Source organism: Ursus americanus, chromosome 31 (genome assembly GCF_024610735.1).
Source record: "Ursus americanus isolate L20-20 chromosome 31, mUrsAme1.1.p, whole genome shotgun sequence".
Taxonomy (NCBI): Eukaryota; Metazoa; Chordata; class Mammalia; order Carnivora; family Ursidae; genus Ursus; species Ursus americanus.
In genome coordinates this window covers 21,465,450-21,486,391 of record NC_142157.1, presented here as the reverse complement: position 1 = coordinate 21,486,391, position 20,942 = coordinate 21,465,450, and the positions used below count along the sequence as shown (strand labels likewise).

The 20,942-nt window shown below is 39.0% G+C and overlaps 1 protein-coding gene across 1 annotated transcript in view; it reads left to right on the top strand.

Moving 5' to 3' along the window:
• STAM (signal transducing adaptor molecule) overlaps positions 1 to 20,942 on the top strand; it is a 102,576-nt gene that overhangs the window by 8,157 nt on the left and 73,477 nt on the right. The window contains exon 2 of the mRNA XM_045787591.2: positions 12,805 to 12,889. Within this exon, the coding sequence (XP_045643547.1) occupies positions 12,805 to 12,889 (85 nt within the window). The remainder of the gene's footprint in view (positions 1 to 12,804; positions 12,890 to 20,942) is intronic.

Sequence of the window (20,942 nt, the reverse complement as noted above, 5' to 3'; positions counted from 1 at the left end):
CCAAAGTCAGACACTCAACCGACTGAGCCACCCAGTGCCACAGGAAATGTATTTCTTAAATAATAAGACTTGAAAGTCAAAATGACTCCTTGATCCACGTGCTGCAGAATGAATGTGGTGTTAACAGACCTGGAAACAACATTAATCTCATTGTACATGTCTGTCAGAGCTTTTGGGTGGTCAGGTGCATTGTCAGTGAGCAGTTATATTTTTGAAAGGAATATCTGTTTTTCTGAGCAGTAGGTCTCAACAGTGGGCTAAACTATTCAGTAAACGATGTCGTAAACAGATGCACTGTCTTCCAGGCTTTATTCCATATATAGAGCAAAGGCACAGTAGATTTATCATAATGCTTAAGGGCCCTAGGATTTTTGTAATGATAAATGAGCATTGGCTTCAACTTAAAGTCACCAGCTGCATTAGCCCCTAACAAGAGGATCATCCCTATCTTTCAAAGCTTTGAAGTCAATCTTTGACTTCTCTCTAGCTATGAAAGTCCTAGTTGGCATCTTTTGCCACTATAAGGCAGTTTTGTCTATGTTGAAAATCTGTTGTTTGGTGTAGCCACCCTCAGTAATGATCTGAGCTAGATCTTCTGGAGAACTTGCTGCAGCTTCTACATCAGCACTTGCTGCTTCACCTTGCACTTTTGTCTTACAGACATGGCTTCTTTTCTTAAACCTTGTGATTCAGCCTCTGCTAGCTTCAAACTTTTCTTCTGTATCTTCCTTACCTTTTTCAGCCTTCATAGAATTGAAGAGAGTTAGGACCTTGCTCTGGATGAGACTTTGGTTTAAGGGAATGTTTTGGCTGATTTGATCATCTCTCCAGACCACTCAGACTTTTCTCCATATTGGCAATAAAGCTGCTTCATTTTCTTATCTTTTGTGTGTTCACTGGAGTATCACTTTTAATTTCCTTCAAAAACTTTCCCTTTGCATTCACAACTTGGTTAACTGTTTGGTTCAACAGACCGAGCTTTTGGCCTATCTCCGCTTTTGACATGCCTTCCTCACTAAGTTTCATCATTTCTAGCTTTTGATTTAAAGACACATGTGTCTTTTCACTTGAACACATAGAGGCCATTGTAGAGTTACAATGTTGGCCTAATTTTAATATATTGTTGTATCCCAGAGAATATAGGGAGGCCCAAGGAGAGGGAGAGAGATAGGGAATGGCCAGTGGACGTCAGAACACACACACTGTGTGTATTAAGTTCATTGTCTTAATATGGGTGCAATTTGTGATGCTCCAAAACAGTTACAATTGCAAAATCAAAGATCACTGGTCTTTGTATACAGGCACACCTTGAAAGTATTGTGGGCTGGGTTACAGGCCACTATAATAAAGTGAACATCTCAATAAAGTGAGTCAAATGAATTTTCTTGTTCCTGGTGTATATAAAAGTTATGTTTATATCATATTGTAGTCTATTAAGTGTGCAATAGCATCATGTCTAACAAATAATGCACATGCCTTAATTAAAAACATTGCTAAAAAATGCTCACCATCATCTGAGCTTTTAGCAAATCATAATCACTGATCACAGATCACCATAACAAATATAATAGTAATGAAAGAGTTTGAAATAATGCAAGAATTATCAAAATGGGGCACATGGAAAAATGGTGCCAACAGACTTGCTCGAAGCAAGGTTGCCACAAACCTTCAATCTGTAAACAACACAGTATCTGCAAAGTGCAATGAAGTGAAGCGCAATAAAATGAGCTTTGTCTGTATTAGAGTAAGGATAATCTGAGGATAAAATGAATGGTTGTGAAGTTTTGAATTCTTTAGAAGCAAGTCTCTTTTCTTGCTTCACTTTTACCTTCCCTACAACCTGTTTTTGTCTTAGAAAATAGTTTTGACTTTGCTACTCATAAAACCATGCTGAATTGTTACTAATAGTTTTTATTGCAATTTAAAAAATACTTGTTTTGTAACTGAGAATTGTGCTACTGCTCTTATTGATCTTAAGGGAGGATCAATAAATAATCCGAATAGTTGTAGAGTTTGGAAATGGGTTGCATTTCTGATGTACATAAGTTTGAGTCAGATACTGATCCTGTTTATATATCAGAGTGAAAAAGGTAGTTCATGAGTGTTCAGCGTACCTGCTGATGACTGTACCATACACTCCTGGCTACACCTTTATTCAGGAACTGTAAGATCATACTTAGCTACTGGAATAGTCAGTTTATATTTGATCAGACGTAAGCATATCATTTCTAGTAAACTATTGACTTTTAGTAAGTTAAGTTTTAATAAGCTTAGCAATTATATTTTTTAAGAAGGTGATAGATTTCAAGTTTTAAGTGGTTTGTTGTTGTTGTTGTTGTTGTTTTTTTTTACAAAAATGCACTATGTTTTTAAAAGGGCTGCTTGGCTACCAGTCAGTAAAGATGATGAATTAATTATTTAAATACACTATCAGATTAAAGTAATGACTTGCTTTCCTTTTCTAAGATGAAGTAAATGTTAGACCAGAGGATATTGATCAGGATGACTCACTCACTTTTCTTTGGCTTTGTAAGGGCTGAGGGTCTATGAGGTAGAGCTCTGAGACTCCTCAATTAGAGCAGTTCCACTTGGATTTGGTTTACATATTGAGTTTCTTTGAAGGTAAACTTTTCTTATAAAACAGAGTATTGAAAAATATAGTGTGTGACTGGTCTTAATCCCTGTTTCCTGAGAGGGAGCCTCTAAATCTTTGGAATTTCTTTTTTTTTTTTTTTTTTTTTTTTTATTAATAACGATTTTTTATTATATTATGTTAGTCACCATACAGTACATCCCCGGTTTTCGATGTAAGGCTCGATGATTCATTAGTTGTGTATAACACCCAGTGCACCATGCAATATGTGCCCTCCTTACTACCCATCACCGGTCTATCCCATTCTAAATCTTTGGAATTTCTTGAGTGATAGGAGCATCTTATTCAAGAAGGGCTCCTTGGACAATATTTTAATTTATTCTAATGAGATGATTCAGCGTGGAAGCTGGTCACTCTAGAAGGCCTTAGCCTTGTGATTAGATGGTTGGGACTTTCAGTCATATGATATTAGCCAGACCTCCAGGGATGGGTAGGAGGCCTGGAGATTGAGTTCCAGGAGGTAGCCGATCATACCTTCATAATGAAATGCCAATAAAAATTCTAGACACCAAACCTTGGTTGAGTCTCCTGGCTGGCGATATACATTGATGTACGCAGAGGATGATGCGTCCTGAGGGCACAGAAGCTTTGGGTTTGGGATTGTCCCAGACCTTAATAACTATGCATCTCTTCATTGGCTGGTTCAGATTTGTATCTTTTGTAATAAAATTGTAATTATAATGCTTTTCTGAGTTCTGTGCGTTGTTACAGTGAATTAATGAACATGAGGGGATAATGGAAACCCCTGATTTTTTAGCCAGTTGGTCAGAAGTTCATGTCACCTGGGAACCCCAGAAGTTGTTGCTTGTGTTTTTAAAGTGGGGAAACTTGTGTAGTTCTGTGCCCTTAACCTGTGAACAGCAGCAACTCCAGATGGGTAGTATCACAGTTGCATTGTAGAGGGTTTTTCACACTGAAAAGTAAAATTTGAGAATCACTGAAGTAGATGCTATTAAAGGTGTATGTGTTTCTGTGAGTTATATGGATTCATACTGTGATTACATGAGTGGGTTTAGTATTTATTTAGTATTTAGTATTTAGGCTGAGAGCATGAATATTGAAAGAATTGCCCAAAGTAGAAATTGTTATTATTTTCAAGGGATTTATAGTTTATTATGGAAGCTTGAACAATGACAGGTAAATTTGACTCAGTTATCCTTTTGGTACACCCTGCAGCCTGAATGAAATTAAATAACATTTCAACATTTGCTTTCTAAGTAACCCGTTTAGTTTCAAGAGTAATGTTAGTTTCTCATTATGTTTTCTTCTTTTCCCTCATGCAAACCATTTTCACATATGGGCAGTAGATTGTTTTGTTTGTTTGTTTGTTTGCTTTTCCCCCCTTTCTGAAAGTCCAGTTCTGATTAGATTATTTCCTTGCTGGAAATTCTCTTGGTTCTCTGTTTTTTGATTTAATACAAACACCTCATCTTGTATTTTAGGTTTTTGAGTGGTTCCCACCTTTTACAAAGTAGTCTCTATTGTAGCCAGCCTAGATTCTTTGTTATACTTGTTTTCATAACTTTATTCTTTATTATACCCTACTGTATACTCACTACTTAAAAGAAATAAACGAGTTTATTATTAATCCTGTTCTCTTCTTAGTTTCTAAGTATATCAAGAAACCTTTCTTAATTCTCTTTTTCTTTCCCCCCAGGTCTTTACCTTTTTTTTTTCAGCTTGCTTCAGGCTTTCCATTTTTTTCTGTAACATTTTTTCTATCATCTATTTAGGTCTCTATCTGCTGGTTTCATTTCTTTTTTTAGAGTCTAATCTACTTCAGATGGGGCCTGGCATAGATTAGAAACTTACTCCATTTTATTGAATATCTGTCCAAATTTTATTATTTCCTGCAAATAAGTCGCCTTTCCAAGATCTTAGATGTCTTGGATATTTGTATTCTTATACAAGGAATTTGTGGGAATACAAGATGGTAGGATGACTAGGCATAGGTACCCACTACTCATTGGTTATCACCCACTGTCATCACCTTATTAGATACTTTAATTCTCGAGTGGCAATGACTAATTGGTAGGTGTTGCTCTATCTCTTGGGGCTCTGCTATGAACCAGGAATTATTAGCCTACATAGAGTTTGGACAGAACTGGCTGCTTGCTATTTTCTGCTTTAAATCTCCAGCTCTCAGTACCAGATCAAAATGGGGAAATGCGTATCATTGTCTGTTGAACCAGGCAACAGGGCTTTGAAGGGAAGTAGGGAGCAGGAATTTCACTGTCTTCACCAAGACCAACCCTTACAGGTGAGAATCTTGTTATGGATCAGGCCTCCTATCCCCAACCCACCTCAGGTTTAAAAAAATGAAAATGTTAGTGGGGATCATGGTGATGCTGTTCTTTGAGTTACAGTCTTCCAGTCAAGACAGGTTACCTTCTACTTCTGTATAGCTTTTGTTTCAGAAGATAATAGTGATTTCTTTTGAAGTTTTTGCCTCCTACCTAGGCTCTTGTTTTTTCTAACTTGCCTTACTCTGTTTTCTTTTTTGCTGTATTTGTCTGTTTTGTCTTTTCCTTTATCTTCTATGTTAGAAGATTTTCTCAGATAGCTGATAATCCTTGAATTAGAGAAATAGAAAGCCCTTTGGAAGCTATGATCATGTGGTTAGGTCTTATTGGTTGAACTTCGTAAGTTGATGTGGTATGCCATTTACTGTGGAACTTCTCTCTATCCCTCCATGTCACTATGTTATCTTTAAGGTGTTTCCTCTTGGGCTGACCTGGAATCCCCAGAGAAGAGTCCTGTAATCTCTCTGAGGGTGAAGGTACAAATGAAGGTGAGGGGTGATATAGGATAATTTCTGAGAGGGCAGGTATTTGATGGGGGTGGGTGGGACCTCAGGACCACCCTCCCACCTTCCCAGTTCTAGGATTTACTAGGACTTACAGGACTCAGTTATAGTCACAGCTATGATTTATTACAGTGAAGGGACCCAAAATGCAATCAGCAAAGTGAAAGGGCACATGGGTGAAGTCTGGGAATACCAGGCATAAGCTTCCTTGGCTCCTCTTCCAGTGAAGACATGCTTAATGTCTTCCAAATAAGACATGCTTAATTCCCCCAGCAGTGAGTTGTGGGCAACACGTGTGGAATGTTGCATCCAGGGACATTCATTAGACTCAGTGCTTGGGGTTTTTCTTGGGAGCTGATCTTGTAGGCGTATTCTGCTTGACACACACCCGAACTTCAGACTCCCAGAAGGAAAGCAGGTATTCAGTATAAACTATATTGTCTGTACAAACAGTTTAGACATAGGGAACCAGTCTTCTCAGTTCTGAGAATGGTGAGAACTCTCCCTAAATCCAAGTTCCTATTCACCAGGCAATGTGTAAACAGGCCTTTTAAAGGATACTGGTCAGTTCTCTCTATTAACTCTTTTCTGCACAGCAGGTATCAGCATTCACACAGTTGCTTAATTCCTTTATTAATTTTTAAAAAATGGACTTTATATTTTAGAGTAGTTTTAGAGTCACAGAAAAATTAAGCAGAAGGTACAGAGATTTCCTGTATCCCTCCTGTCGCCACATATGCACAGCCTCCCCAACTATCAGCATTCTGCACCAGAGTGGTATATTTGTTACAGTCTATTAACCACAGATACCCATCATCATCGCCCAAAGTCCATAGATTACATTAGCATTCACTCTTGGTGTTGTATCGTATAAGGGTTTTGACAAATATATAGTAACGTGTGTCTACGATTCTGTACAGAGTAGTTTCACTGCCTGGCAAATCCTCTGTGCTCCACCTGTTCATCTCGTCCTCCCTCCAACCCCTGGTAACCACTGATTTTTTTTTTTTTTTAACTGTCTCCATAATTTTGCCTTTTCTAGAATGTTACATGGTTAGAAACATGCGTTATCTAGCTTTTCAGATTGGCTCCTTTCGCTTAGTAGTGTGGCTCTAAAGTTTCCGTGTCTTTTCATGGCTTCTTCATTTTTTTTTTTTTTAGCACTGAAAAATATTTCATTGTTCTGTGTACCTTAGTTTATCCCTTCACTGAAGGACATCATGTTTGCTTCCAAGTTTTGGTGATTATGAATAAAGCTGCTGTAGACATTCATGAACATGGACTATTTTTCCATTTATTTAATTCTTTGATTTCTTTCATCAGAGTTTTGTAGTTTTCAGCATATAGATTTTATATGTATTTTGTAGATTTATACTTAAGTATTTTATTTGAGTACTAATATAAATGGTATTTTGTTTTTAATTTAAAATTGCAGTTTGTTGTTAATATATAGGAAAGTTGCTGACTTTTGTACAATCACCCTTGTACAATTTTGCCAAAGTCATTTTTTTTAAAAGATATATTTCTTTACTTGAGAGAGAGTGCAGGAGCGGGGGAGGAGCAGAGGGAGAGAGAGAGAGGAGGCAGACTCCCTGAAGAGCGGGGAGCCTGGTGGGGTGGGGGTGGCGGCTGATCTCCAGCCCCTGAGATCATGACCTGAGCCAAAACCAGAGTCAGAGGCTTAACCAACTGAGCCACCCAGGTGCCCCTCATTTTTTAGTTCTAGTTTTTTGTTGTTGTTGATATTTTTGGATTTTCTCCATAGATGAACATGTTGTCTGTGAGGAAAAACAAGTTTATTTCTTCCTTCCCAATCTTTGTACCTTTAATATCTTTATCTTGTCCTTATGCGTTAGCTAGGACTTCCAGTATGCTGGTGAAAAGGTATGGTGAGAGAAGACATCCTTGCCTTGTTTCTGATCTTAGTGGTAAAGCTTCTACTAGTTTCTCACCATTAAATATATTAGTCATAGATATTTTGTAGATGTTCTTTATCAAGTTTAGGAAGTTCCCTGTTATCCCTAGTTTACTGAGAATTTTTATCATGAGTTTTGGACTTTGTCAGTTGCTTTTTCTGAGTTTATTGATAAGATCATGCGATTTTTCTTTAGCTGTTGATGAGATAGATTTATTGATTTTGAATACTGAGCCAGCATTGCTTACCTGGGATAAATCCCATGTGGTTGTGATGTAGAGTTCTTTTTTTATATTGTTGGATTTGATTTGCCTAATATTTTGTTAAGGATTTTTGCATCTCTGTTCATCTATAGTTTTCGTTCCTAATAATGTCTTTGGTTTTGGTACTAGGTACTGTGCTCTCATAGAATGAAGTATTTTCTGCTTCCATCTTCTAAATGAGATTGGAGAGAATTGGTATAATTTCTTCCTTAAATGTTTGGTAGAAATTACCACTAACCTGTCTGTGCCTGATGCTGTCTGTTTTGGAAGGTTATTAATTATTGGTTCAATTTCTTTAATAGACATAGGCGTCTACAGAGTGTCTATATTTTTGTGTGTATTTTGACAGATGTGTCTTTCAAGGAATTGATCCATTTTATCTAGGTTATCAAATTTGTGGGCATAGAGTTCATAATTCTGATGTGTGTTTTTCCCACACCACTGAGCAGTTCTCTAATTCTCAGTGGACACTGTCCAGTGTCCCACAAATTTAACTCAATTCTGACACTGTCTATCTAAATATAAATATTGTCAGCTCCCACAGGTTTAGGGCTCAGTCCCACAAGACTGCCCTCACTGTCCACTTCAGATGCCAAAGTCCAGGATATGTCATGTGCTTCTTACTGATTGGCTGTAAATTAGAGGTTCTCATAATCCCCTCAATAGTATCCCCTCAAGAACCATTGTAATGTTCATATAATATCCTTTTAATGTCCATGAAATCTTTAGTGATATTCCCTCTTTCATTTCTGATATTAGTAGTTTGTATCTTCTTTCTTTCTTCTTTTCTTTTCAACCGTCTGTCAATTTTATTGATCTTTTCAAAGAACCAACTTTTGGTTGTATTGATTTTTCTATTAATTGGTGTTGGTATGGTTCTCTTTCTCCATCTCTTTACTTTTAATGTATACGTGTCTTTATATTTAAAGTGAGCTTCCTGTGGACAACATATAATTGCATTTTGTTTTGATCACTGTGGCAATATTTGTATTTAGACCACTAACAGTTAAAGTGATTATTGATATTGTTGCATTAATATCTACTATATCTGTTAAAGTTTTCTAGTTGTAGCCCTTGTTCTTTGTTCCTATTTTTTCTTTCTCTCTTTTTTTTTCTTTCATGATTTTAATGGAGCATTTTTTTTTTTAATTTTAATCATTTATTTGTCAGAGAGAGAGCAAGAGAGAGGGCATAAGCAGGGGGAGCAGCAGGCTCTCTGCTGATCAGGAAGCTCAATGTGGGACTTGATCCCAGGACCCTGGGATCATGACCTGAGCCAAAGGCAGACTCTTAACTGCCTGAGCCACTCAGGTGTGCCTTGGTGCATTTCATATGATTCAGTCTTTCTTTTGTAGCATATCAATTATACTTCTGTTTTTGTTATTTTTAGTGGTTGCGCTAGAGTTTGCAATGTACTTTTAAAAGTAATCCAAATCCACTTTCAGATAACATTATACCACTTCACTGGTAGTGCAGGCAAGTGAAATGAATAACATAATATTCCCAGTTCCTCTCTCCTGTTCCTGATATCCTTGCTGTCATTTATTTCACTTACATGGAAACATACACACACCTCCTATATCATTTTCTTCTCTCTGAAGAACTTTTTTTTTTTTTTCTAGCTTTTTTTTGCAAGGTCAGTTTATTGGCAACAAATTTTCTTAATGATTTTTTGTTTGAGAAAGGCTTTATTTCTCCTTTCCTTTTGAAGAATAATTTCACAGGGTACATAAATAATAGGTTGGTGGTTATTTTCTCTCAACACTATTTCACTCCATTTCCTCCTTGGTTGCATGCTTTCTGAGATGTCAGATGTAATTCTTATGTTTACTTCCGGATAGGTAAGGTGTTTTTCTTCTGCTGTCTTTTTTGTTTTCCCATTTTTTTCTTTATCATTGATTTTTTAGCAGTTTTAAAATGGTATACCTAGGTGTAGTTTTTTTGAAACTTGTTGTGTTTGGTGTTCTTGGAGCTTCCTGGACTTGTGGTTTGATGTCTCACATCAATTTGGGATGCTGAGTTGTTTTTGCTGTAAGTATTGTGTTTCTTCTGTGCTATTTTAATTATGTCTATGTTTTACTTCTTGTAGTTTCCAACAGTTCATGGATAATCTGTTGCAGGTGTTTTTTTTTTTTTTTCTTCCAGTCATTTTTTCCCTTTGCTTTTCAGTTTTGGAAGTTCCTATTGACATATGCTTAAGTCTAGAGATTCTTTTTTTTTTTTTTTTTAATTTTTTTTTTAAAGATTTTATTTATTTATTCGACAGAGATAGAGACAGCCAGCGAGAGAGGGAACACAAGCAGGGGGAGTGGGAGAGGAAGAAGCAGGCTCCCAGCGGAGGAGCCCGATGTGGGGCTCGATCCCACAACGCCGGGATCACGCCCTGAGCCGAAGGCAGACGCTTAACCGCTGTGCCACCCAGGCGCCCCAAGTCTAGAGATTCTTTAGCCATGTTCTGTCTGCTCATGAGTGCATCACAGGCATTCATTTTTGTTACACTATTTTTGAACTCTAGTATTTCTTTTTGATTCTTTTTCAGAATTTCCACTTCTGTGCTTATTTTCTTTATCTGTTCTTGCATGTTGTCTCCTATTTCCATTAGAGCTCTTAGCATATTAATTATAGCTTTTGAAATTCCTGGTCTGATAACTCCAGCATTCCTGTCATGTGTGAATCTGGTTCTGATGCTTACTCTTCAGACTGTGTTTTTTGCCTTAATAGTGCGGTTTGCTGAAAGCTAGACATGATGCACCTAGATAAAAGAAACACCATCCTTTAAAAAAAAAAAAAGGAACACTGTTCTTTAATGGCATAATAGAAAGGCATTAGGTAAGAAGTGTTCTATAGTCTGGTGATTAGGTCTCAGTCTTTTAAAGTGACCCTTTGCCCCTGGGGTGTGAATTTCTCACATGCTTCTCAGTTTTTTCCCCCTCTTAGGTGGGCAGAGATGGCTAGTTGGGCTGAAATTGGGTATTCCCCTTTTTCCACATGGAAGGCTGGAGCAGGTTGGAGTTGGGAATTTCCCTTACCCCAGGTGGGTTAATCTCTGGTAAAACCCTAGTTGGTTAGGTGCTGGTTAAAATAATTAACAAGTGGCCTTGTTAAGAAGAGAATGCTCTGGTGTATCTCACAATAGTTATTGCCCTGCTCCCCTTGCTGAAAACTAGGAAGTTTTCTCTGATATTTACCTTGAGATCCTGGGAGAGCTCATGAAAATAAAATTTACAAAAATGTGAGAAATCCCCTGCATCTGGGCCCCCTTGGATTTTAGCTTTCAGGATTGTGCGCACTTAGCCTCCAGCAGTTTGTCTGTTACAGCTTAGATCTGTGGTGCTGGTCATCTTGGTGATATTTCTGCTTATGGGTTTCTGCTCTTTTAAATTGTCATTCTATGTATCCGTCTGTCTGTGTCTCTAGTTTTGGGGACTGCATTTGCCCTGTGATGTCACTTCTGAAGGATCTCAGAAGAGTTGTTTATTTTTCACTTTATTCAGCTTTTTACTTATTGGATGGAGTGGTAACTTCCAAGTTCCTTAAATGCTGTACTGGAAACTGGAAGTAATTCCTTATTTTTGGTGCTTATGTCTCAACTATGCTTTGTGTCTCCTTGTCTAGAAAAACTTTGCTTTATTTCCAGAAAGCAAATCTTCACTCATTTGCTCAGGTGGGTTGGGGAGAGGTGGTTGCCAGAGCTCTTGAGTAAGGAAGGCGAAGTAGGTACCTACCTACACACTTCCAACAGCATTAATCCATTGTAAGCCTTCTTTCTTCTCCACTGTCAGCTCCAGGCATTTCCTTCTGCTACCAGTACTTGACTTTTCTGAGAATTCAGTGGTGTAAAACAGGCTGGTTCTTAAGCTTTTTTGTTACTGCCAGTGTATGATGATGCACTGTTTTTGGGTCTTCTAAGTAGGTACCATATATCTATATTGTTACATAATTTTCGAGATATTGTTGCTGTTCTTGCTTCTCATGTTTTCTTTATTCTTGTGTGTTTGCCTTAAAAAATCTCTTATTTTAATTAAGGGAGGGAGCTTAATGAGATGATTGGGCTCCGTCTGTGATACCTCTGTTGATGGTTTTTAATTTGCTGAGTTTTCATTTACTCATTCATTCACTCAGTTAAAGCTTGGTTTCTTTTGTTCATTTTCCTCCTTCCCCATGTCAGACACGAAAATCAACAAAATCATATAATTAATTAATTTAATTGCCTGAAACATTTTCATAGAGATTTGTGCCTTGTCATGTTTCTTCATTGGCAAGTAAAGCTAAGAATTATTTGATAATGAAAGTATTTCTTATTTTAGTCTCTCTTCTTGGAGAAGGGAATAGACCTGTATGTAGTTTTTTGTTGTTGTTTTTTATAACTAAGTATCAGTGGCCTATTTCTTTTTTTTTTTTAAGATTTTATTTACTCATTTATTTATTTGAGAGAGAGAGAGAGTACGCGTGCGCGAGCAGGTGCTGGGGGAGGAGCAGAGGGAGAGGGACAAGCGGACTCCGCACTGAGCACGGAGTCAGATGTGGGACTCAATCTCAGGACCCTGAGATCAAAACTTGAGCCAAAATCAAGAGTCAAATGCTTAACCAACTGAGCCACCCAGGTGTCCTGTCAATGGCCTATTTCTTTTTTCTTTTTTCCTTTTTAAAGATTTTTAAATTTTTTATTAAAAAAATTTTTTTTTAAATTTAAATTCAATTTAGTTAACACATAGTGTATTATTAGTTTCAGGGGTAGAATTTAGTGATTCATCAGTAGCATGTAACACCCAGTGCTCATTACATCATTGAATATGTACTTGACTATCTTGTTAAATGGGCTGCTGGGAACTATTCTGATTTCTTTTTTTTTTTTTTTTTTTTTTTTTAAAGATTTTATTTATTTATTTATGTGACAGAGAGACAGCCAGCGAGAGAGGGAACACAGCAGGGGGAGTGGGAGAGGAAGAAGCAGGCTCATAGCGGAAGAGCCTGATGTGGGACTCGATCCCGGATCGCCAGGATCACGCCCTGAGCCGAAGGCAGACGCTTTAACGACTGCGCTACCCAGGCGCCCCTAGGAACTATTCTGATTTCTTAATCACAGTTTGGTCATTTGAATGTGATTATTTACCTCTTAAAGATTTTTAAAAATAATGTTTCTGCAATTTCTTTTCATAATACACAGAGAAAGCAACCAGTGAGATGAATACTGCTGAGGATTGGGGCCTCATTTTGGATATTTGTGATAAAGTCGGTCAATCTCGAACTGGGTAAGTGTTGCAAAGTTTCAGAGGAGCTTTATTTATTCTCTTTATTAACATGAATAAAATGAGAGTTAGAAGGTAAAGCATATTACAGTTATAACTTAGTTTAAAAAAGGAATGTTTTTGTTAGGAAGCTATGAGGAAACATCCCATTTTAGTTACTCTCTGTAACCAATTAGGGTAACATAACTGGTAACAATGTTGATATTTTAATTAAACCTTTGTCCATAGTTGCTTCCTGAAGTCTAGCTTTTTCTATTGACTTTTAAAACCGTTAGTGATTTCTCAATTAATTGATTTCTCAAGTTTCATGGTTTTCAGTTCTTTGCTTCATTGTCGTATCTGCGATATTCCACCTAACTGATCAGTGACTATAGAAAGAGAGTTTAGGACAGTATAATCTTAAACTTTCTGGCATAAAGCCTTTTTGTTAATACAGAGCTTTCAGTACAAGTGGATCAACTGGTATGCAGATTAATAATTTCCTAAATTCTTGGGCTAATAACACCTGGTTATTAGCAGCCTCATTTACCCCTTTGTGCCACAAAAATATTGTCTTATTTATGTACTTTCCTGTGAAAACTGTTAGAGAACCCTGCTGTGTTATACTTTTTTTTGTTAAGATTTTATTTTTAAGCAACTTCTACATCCAACATAGGGCTCCAACATAGGGCCTTGAACTCATAACCCCAAGATCAAGAGTTGCATGCTTCACCAGTTGAGTCAGCCAGGTGCCCCTATACTTGATTCTGGTGGTGCTAATCTTAACCCTCTGATGATGCTTTCTTTGGCTCTGCTTCCTTCCCCCCTAAATATAGGCAGTTCCTTAAACAGTCTTTGATCCGTTTTGTTTCCCTAATACTTTCTTCTTTTCTAGTACATTTTTAAAAAAATCTTACAACTTATACATATCTTTATATGGGTGACATCTATATTTTCAGCTCTGATTTTTCTCACCATAGCCCTAGTCTTGTGGACACATCATTATTTCTGGATATCATACTGTATAAGCTTTGATCTCACCATGTAGAAACCTGAAGTCATGTCTCTTTTTGCTCTAAACCTGCTTTCCCTCTTTTGTTCCTGTCTGTTAATGACAAGATTATTTCATTTGCACTTAAAACCTTAGAGTCACCTCCACATTAATACTCTTGCTAAATTCTGTCAATCTTCCTCCAAAATATCTCAGAGTATTGATATTATAAAGTCTTCTCAGTTAACTTCTTGAACCTGGACAAAGCAGGCAAGGACTGTCTTCAGGGTCTTTCAGCCCCTTCAGTCAAGCCCTCTTTGGTTTGTAACGTGCAGCCCTTGTCAGGTTCCCCAAAGCGTGGTCTCCAAATGTGGCCTCATCCATCCCCTTGGTTGTCTTTACATTTTAGTGTACTGAGTCTTTTTCTTTCTGACTCTGTTAGTTCCTTAATTTAATTGGAATTTGTGTAGCTACTGTGTGCTATATTTCTATTCCTTTTTCTCTAGTTCTGTTGGTCCCACTTTACTTGAGACATTCCTTACCATGCCTAGACTAGCAAATTAACCTTCTGATATTTCTTTCCGTATCTTTTCTGTACACATCTTATATCTAGTTGCCCTGTAACATCTCTGACCATGTTACTCCTCTACCTTCTGCAGTGAGTTGTCTGACTCCCTCTAGTCATCTGACTCATTTCTTTTCCATTTATTTTTCCTCCAAGTACCATTTTTTTAACTCAAGCTTTTCAGTTGCCAGTGCTTTCCTATCTTAGTTAAATCCTTTTGGTCATTGTATTCCTTTAGCGTGAAATATATATTTTTTTATAATAATTTTTATTTTCTTATGTTGGTCACCATACAGTACATACCCATTTTTTGATGCAACGTTCCATGATTCATTATTTGCGTATAATACCCAGTGCACCATGCAATACATGCCCTCCTTAATACCTATCACCGGCCTATCCCAGTCCCCCACTCCCCTCCCCTCTGAAGCCCTCCGTTTGTTTCCCAGAGTCCACAGTCTCTCTTGGTTCATTCCCCCTTCTGTTTACCCCCCCTTCATTCTTCCCTTCCTTCTCCTACCGATCTTCCTATTTCTTATGTTCCATAAATGAGTGAAACCATATGATAATTGTCTTTCTCTGCTTGACTTATTTCACTTAGCATAATCTCCTCCAGTCCCATCCATGTTGCTGCAAATGTTCTGTAATTTTTCTTTCTGATAGCTGAGTAATATTCCATTGTATATATGGACCACATCTTCTTAATATTTATTTTTATTTATTTATTTATTTATTTTTAAAGATTTTATTTATTTTATTCGACAGAGATAGAGACAGCCAGTGAGAGAGGGAACACAAGCAGGGGGAGTGGGAGAGGAAGAAGCAGGCTCATAGCGGAGGAGCCTGATGTGGGGCTCGATCCCATAACGCCGGGATCACGCCCTGAGCTGAAGGCAGACGCTTAACTGCTGTGCCACCCAGGCGCCCCTGGACCACATCTTCTTAATCCAGTCATCTGTTGAAGGGCATCTCGGCTCCTTCCACAATTTAGCTATTGTGGACAATGCTGCTATGAACATTGGGGTGCATATAGCCCTTCTCTTCACTACGTCTGTATCTTTGGGGTAAATACCCAGTAGTGCAATTGCTGGATCATAGGGTAGCTCAATTTTTAACTTTGTAAGGGACCTCCACACTGTTTTCCAAAGTGGGTGTACCAACTTGCATTCCCACCAACAGTGTAAGAGGGATCCCCTTTCTCCACAGCCTCTCCAACATTTGTCGTTTCCTGCCTTGTCAATTTTTGCCATTCTAACTGGCGTAAGGTGGCATCTCAATATGGTTTTGATTTGAATTTCCCTGATGGCTAATGATTTTGAACATTTTTTCATGTGTCTGTTAGCCATTTGTATGTCATCATTGGAAAAGTGTCTGTTCATATCTTCTGCCCATTTTTTTATTTGATTATTTGTTTCCCGTGTATTGAGTTTGAGAAGTTCTTTAGATCTTGGATACCAGTCTTTATCTGTAGTGTCATTTGCAAATATCTTCTCCATTCCGTGGGCTGCCTCTTAGTTTTTTTGACTGTTTCCTTGGCTGTGCAGAAGCTTTTTATCTTGATGAAGTCCCACAAGTTCATTTTATCTTTTGTTTCTCTTGCCTTTGGAGATGTGTCATGAAAAAAGTTGCTGTGGCTAATGTCAAAGAGGTTGCAGCCTATGTTCTCCTCTAGGATTTTGATGGATTCATGTCTCCCATCAAGGTCTTTCATCCATTTGGAGTTTATCTTTGTGTATGGTGTGAGAGAGTGGTCAAGTTTCATTCTTTTGCATATAGCTGTCCAGTTTTCCCAGCACCATTTATTGAAGAGACTGTCTTTTTTCCACTGGGTGTTTTTTCCTGCTTTATCAAAGATTAGTTGCCCAAAGAGCCGAGGGTCCATTTCTGGGTTCTCTATTCTGTTCCATTGGTCTATGTGTCTGTTTTTGTACCAGTACCATGGTGTCTTTGTGATCACAGCTTTGTAGTATAGCTTGAAATCTGGCAATGTGATGCCCCCAGCTTTGTTTTTCCTTTTCAGCAATTCCTTGGCAATTCGGGGCCTTTTCTGGTTCCACACGAACTTAAGGGCTGTTTGTTCCAGTTCTTTGAAAAATGTCATTGGTATTTTGATTGGGATGGCATTGAAGGTATAGATTGCTCTGGGTAGCATAGACATTTTAACTATGTAAATTCTTCCGATCCATGAGCATGGAATATTTTCCCATCTTTTTGCGTCTTCTTCAATGTCTTTCAAGAGTGATTTGTAGTTTCTAGAAGATAGCTCCTTTACGTCTCTGGTTAAGTTAATTCCGAGATAACGTATGATTTTTGGTGCTATTGTAAATGGAATGGATTCCCTAATTTCTCTTTCTTCAGTCTCATTGTTCGTGTATAGAAATGCAACTGATTTCTGAGCATTGATTTTGTATCCTGCCACATTACTGAATTGCTCTGTAACTTCTAGTAGTTTGGGGGTGGAGTCTTTTGGGTTTTCCATATAGAGTATCACGTCATCTGTGACTTCTTTGCCGATTTGGATACCTTTTATCCCTTTTTGTTGTCTGATTGCTGTTGCAAGGACTTCTAGTACTATGTTGAATAATAATGGTGAGAGTGGGCATCCTTGTCGTGTTCCTGATCTTAAGGGAAAGGCTTCCAGCTTTTCCCCATTGAGAATGATAATTGCTGTAGGCTTTTCATAGATGGTTTTTATGAAATTGAGGAATGTACCCTCTCTCCCTACAGTCTGAAGGATTTTAATCAGGAAAGGATGCTGTATTTTGTCAAATGCTTTTTCTGCATCATTTGAGAGGATCGTATGGTTCTTGACCCTTTTCTTGTTGATATGGTCTATCACACTGATCGATTTGCGAATGTTGAACCACCCTTGGATCCCAGGGATGAATCCCACTTGGTCATGATGAACAATCCTTTTAATGTACTGTTGGATCCTATTAGCTAGGATCTTGTTGAGAATTTTGGTGTCCATATTCATCAGGGATATCGGTCTGTAATTCTCCTTTTTGATGGGGTCTTTGCCTGGTTTGAGGATCAAGGTAATATTGGCCTCATAGAATGAGTTTGGTAGTTTTCCTTCTGTTTCTGTTTTTTGAAACAGCTTCAGGAGAATAGGTATTATTTCTTCTTTGAATGTTTAGTAGAATTCCCCAGGGAATCCGTCGGGCCCCACTCTCTTGTTTTTGGGGAGGTTTTTGATCACTGCTTCAATCTCTTCATGATTAATTGGTCTGTTTAAATAATCAATTTCTTCCTGTTTCAGTCTTGGTAGTTTATAGGTTTCCAGGAAGGCATCCATTTCATCCAGGTTGTTTAATTTATTGGCGTAAAGCTGTTGATAAAAGTTTCTAATGATCCTTCCTATTTCATTGGTATTCGTTGTGATCTCTCCCCTTTCATTCATAATTTTATTAATTTGGGTCCTTTCTCTATTCTTTTGAATAAGTCTTGCCAGTGGCTTATCGATCTTATTTATTCTTTCAAAGAGCCAGCTTCTAGTTCTGTTGATCTGCTCTACTGTGCTCCTGGTTTCTAATTCATTGATCTCTGCTCTAATCTTGATCAACTGCCTTCTCGTGCGTGGGTTAGACATGTTCTTCTGTTCCAGCTCCAGCTTCTTGAGGTGAGAATATAAAAACTGCATTTTAGATTTTTCTGTTCTTTTGAGTGAGGCTTGAATGGCTATGTGTTTTCCCCTTAGGACCACCTTTGCAGTGTCCCATAGGTTTTGGACTGATGTATTTTCATTCTCATTTGTCTCCAAAAATTGTTTAAACTGGTTTTTAATTTACTGGTTTACCCAGTCACTCTTGAGCAGGATGGTTCTTAGTTTCCAAGTCTTTGAGTTTCTTCCAGATTTCTCCTCTGACTGAGTTCCAGTTTCAAAGCATTGTGGTCTGAGAATATGCAGGGAATAACCTCAGTCTTTTGGTATCGATTGAGACCTGTTTTGTGACCCAGTATATGGTCTTTTCTGGAGAAAGTTCCATGTGCATTCAAAAAGAAGGAGTATTCTGTTGTTCTGGTGTATAGTGTTCTGTATATATCTATGAGGTCCATCTGGTCCAGTATGTCATTCAAAGCTCTTGTTTCTTTGTTGATTTTCTGCTTAGGTGATCTGTCTATTGCTGAGAGTGGAGTGTTGCGGTCCCCTACTATTAATGTATTATTATCGTTATGTCTCTTTATTCTGGTTAAGAGTTGGCTTGTGTATCTAGCTGCCCCCCTGTTAGGGGCATAGATATTTATAATTGTCATATCTACTTGTTGGATACATCCTTTAAGAATAATATAGTGTCCTTCTGTATCTCTAACTACGGTCTTTAGCTTAATATCTAATCTGTCTGATATGAGAATTGCTATCCCAGCTTTCTTTTGAGGTCCATTGGCATGAAAAATGGTTTTCCATCCCTTCACTATCAGTCTGGATGTATCTTTAGGTTTCAAAATGAGTCTCTATAGACAGCAAATGGATGGGTCATGTCTTTTTATCCAGTCTGCACCCCTGTGGTGTTTTATGGGAGTATTTAGGCCATTCCCATAGAGAGTGTTTATCGAGAGATACGATTTTAATGATATAATGTTGCCTGTGAAGTCTTTGTTTCTATAGATTGTAAATTTCTGTTCTGTATCACTCTTGGGGCCTTTTTACTTTTATAGAACCCACCTTAATATCTCATGTAGGGCTGGTTTGGTGGTTACGAATTCCTTCAGTTTCTTCTGATCCTGGAAGGTCCTTATCTCTCCATCAATTCAGAGTGACAGCCTTGCTGGATTAAGGATACTTGGCTGCATGTTCTTCTCAGATAGAGCTTTGAAAATACCCTGCCAACCCTTCCTAGCCTGCCAGGTCTCTGTAGACAGGTCTGACGTTATTCTGATATTTTTCCCTCTGTACGTAAGGATTTTCTTCCCCCTGGCCGCTTTCAATACTGTATCCTTGGATCTAATATTTGCGAAATGCACTATGACCTGACGTTGTGTAGGTCTGTTATCATTGACCTTGGGAGGGGTCCTCTCTGCCTCTTGGACACAAATGCTTGTTTCCTTTGCCATATTAGGGAGGTTCTCAGCTACAGTTCGTTCAAATATCTCTTCTAGACCTCTCTCTTTCTCCACACCCTCGGGGATGCCGATGATTCTGACATTGGAACGTTTCATTTCTACCATCCCATCCTCCAATTCACTAATTCTTTCTTCTGCCTCATTTACCCTGGCTGTCAGAGCGTCTAGTTTAGACTGCAGTTGATTCATAGCATTTTTAATTTTTGCCAGATTCACTCTCATTTCCGCCCTTAGAGATTCTATATTCTCGTTAATATTTTCGTTAATATTTTTTTCAAGCCTACACATCGTCTTGACCATTGTTACTCTGAACTCCATTTCTGACAATTTGGTTATATCCATATCCATCAGTTCTGTGGCAGAGGCCACAGACTCATTATCTTTTCTTTGCTGGGGGGGATTTCTCCTTCTCGTCATTCTGATGAGGAGAGGTTGCGGGCTTGCCCAGAGCCCAAATTATTGACCAGGACCCAGGCAGTGTGCTCTTGTTTTATAGGGACCCTAGGGATTTGGGCTTCTTGAATTTTCAGCCTGCCTTGTGGGGGAGGGGCCTGTTGCACTGATATTCAGGCAACCCTGTTTGGGTAGAGTTGCCCTGTCCCCTGCGAGGGGGGATGGTGATTGGCACAATGTGAGCTGGTATTTCTGGGGTTTTGTTCTCTGGCAGCTTTCCCTGGCGGTTTTCTGTGCCTCTCCTGAGAGTCAGAGCAGCAGTGGCCGTATCCTAGCCTCTGTCTCAGAACAGAGAGATCGCAGTCTGCTCTCCACTGAGCTCTCTTGGCCACTTTAACTCTGTTTCTGTCGGTGCTGCGAAAAACCCTGCAGCGTCCCCGGTTGTGCGTCCCTCTCCCAGCCCTCACTTCCAGGGCCGGCAGGTCTCTGTCCTTTGTGCTTCTAACACTGCCTGCTGCCCCCAGTTCCCTTGCGCGCTCCCAAGCTCCCTGTTTCAGTGTGGTTCTTGTGCGCTCCAGAATGCCGGTTTTCAGTCTGGGCATGCACGCGCTCCTGAGCTTCTGGTATCAGTCTGGTTCCAGTGAGCGTTCCGGAGCTCCGGTTTTCAGTCAGGTCACGCGTGTGCTCCCGAGCTCCCGTTTTCAGTCTAGTTTGAGTGCGCGCTCCGGAGCTCCGGTTTTCAGTCTGGACGCGTGCCTGCTCCCGAGCTCCCAGTATCAGTCCGGCTCCAGTGAGCGCTCCGGAGCTCTGGTTTTCAGTCTGGTCACATGCGCGTTCTGGGGCTCAAGGTCTCAGTCTTCTCTCTCCTGCATGCTGGTCCGGGAGTCTGGCCCGCTCCCCAGTGCAGGTGGCTACTACACCCGGTGCCCGAGCACGTCGGCTCCCTCCCCCTTCCGTTTATCTTCCGATATCTGTGCGTGGATTCATGGTTCCCTGCTTTGTACCTCAATACTCAGCGCTGGAGATATTCATTTGTAGAGGTCCAGATGTATCTTCCTGCGTCT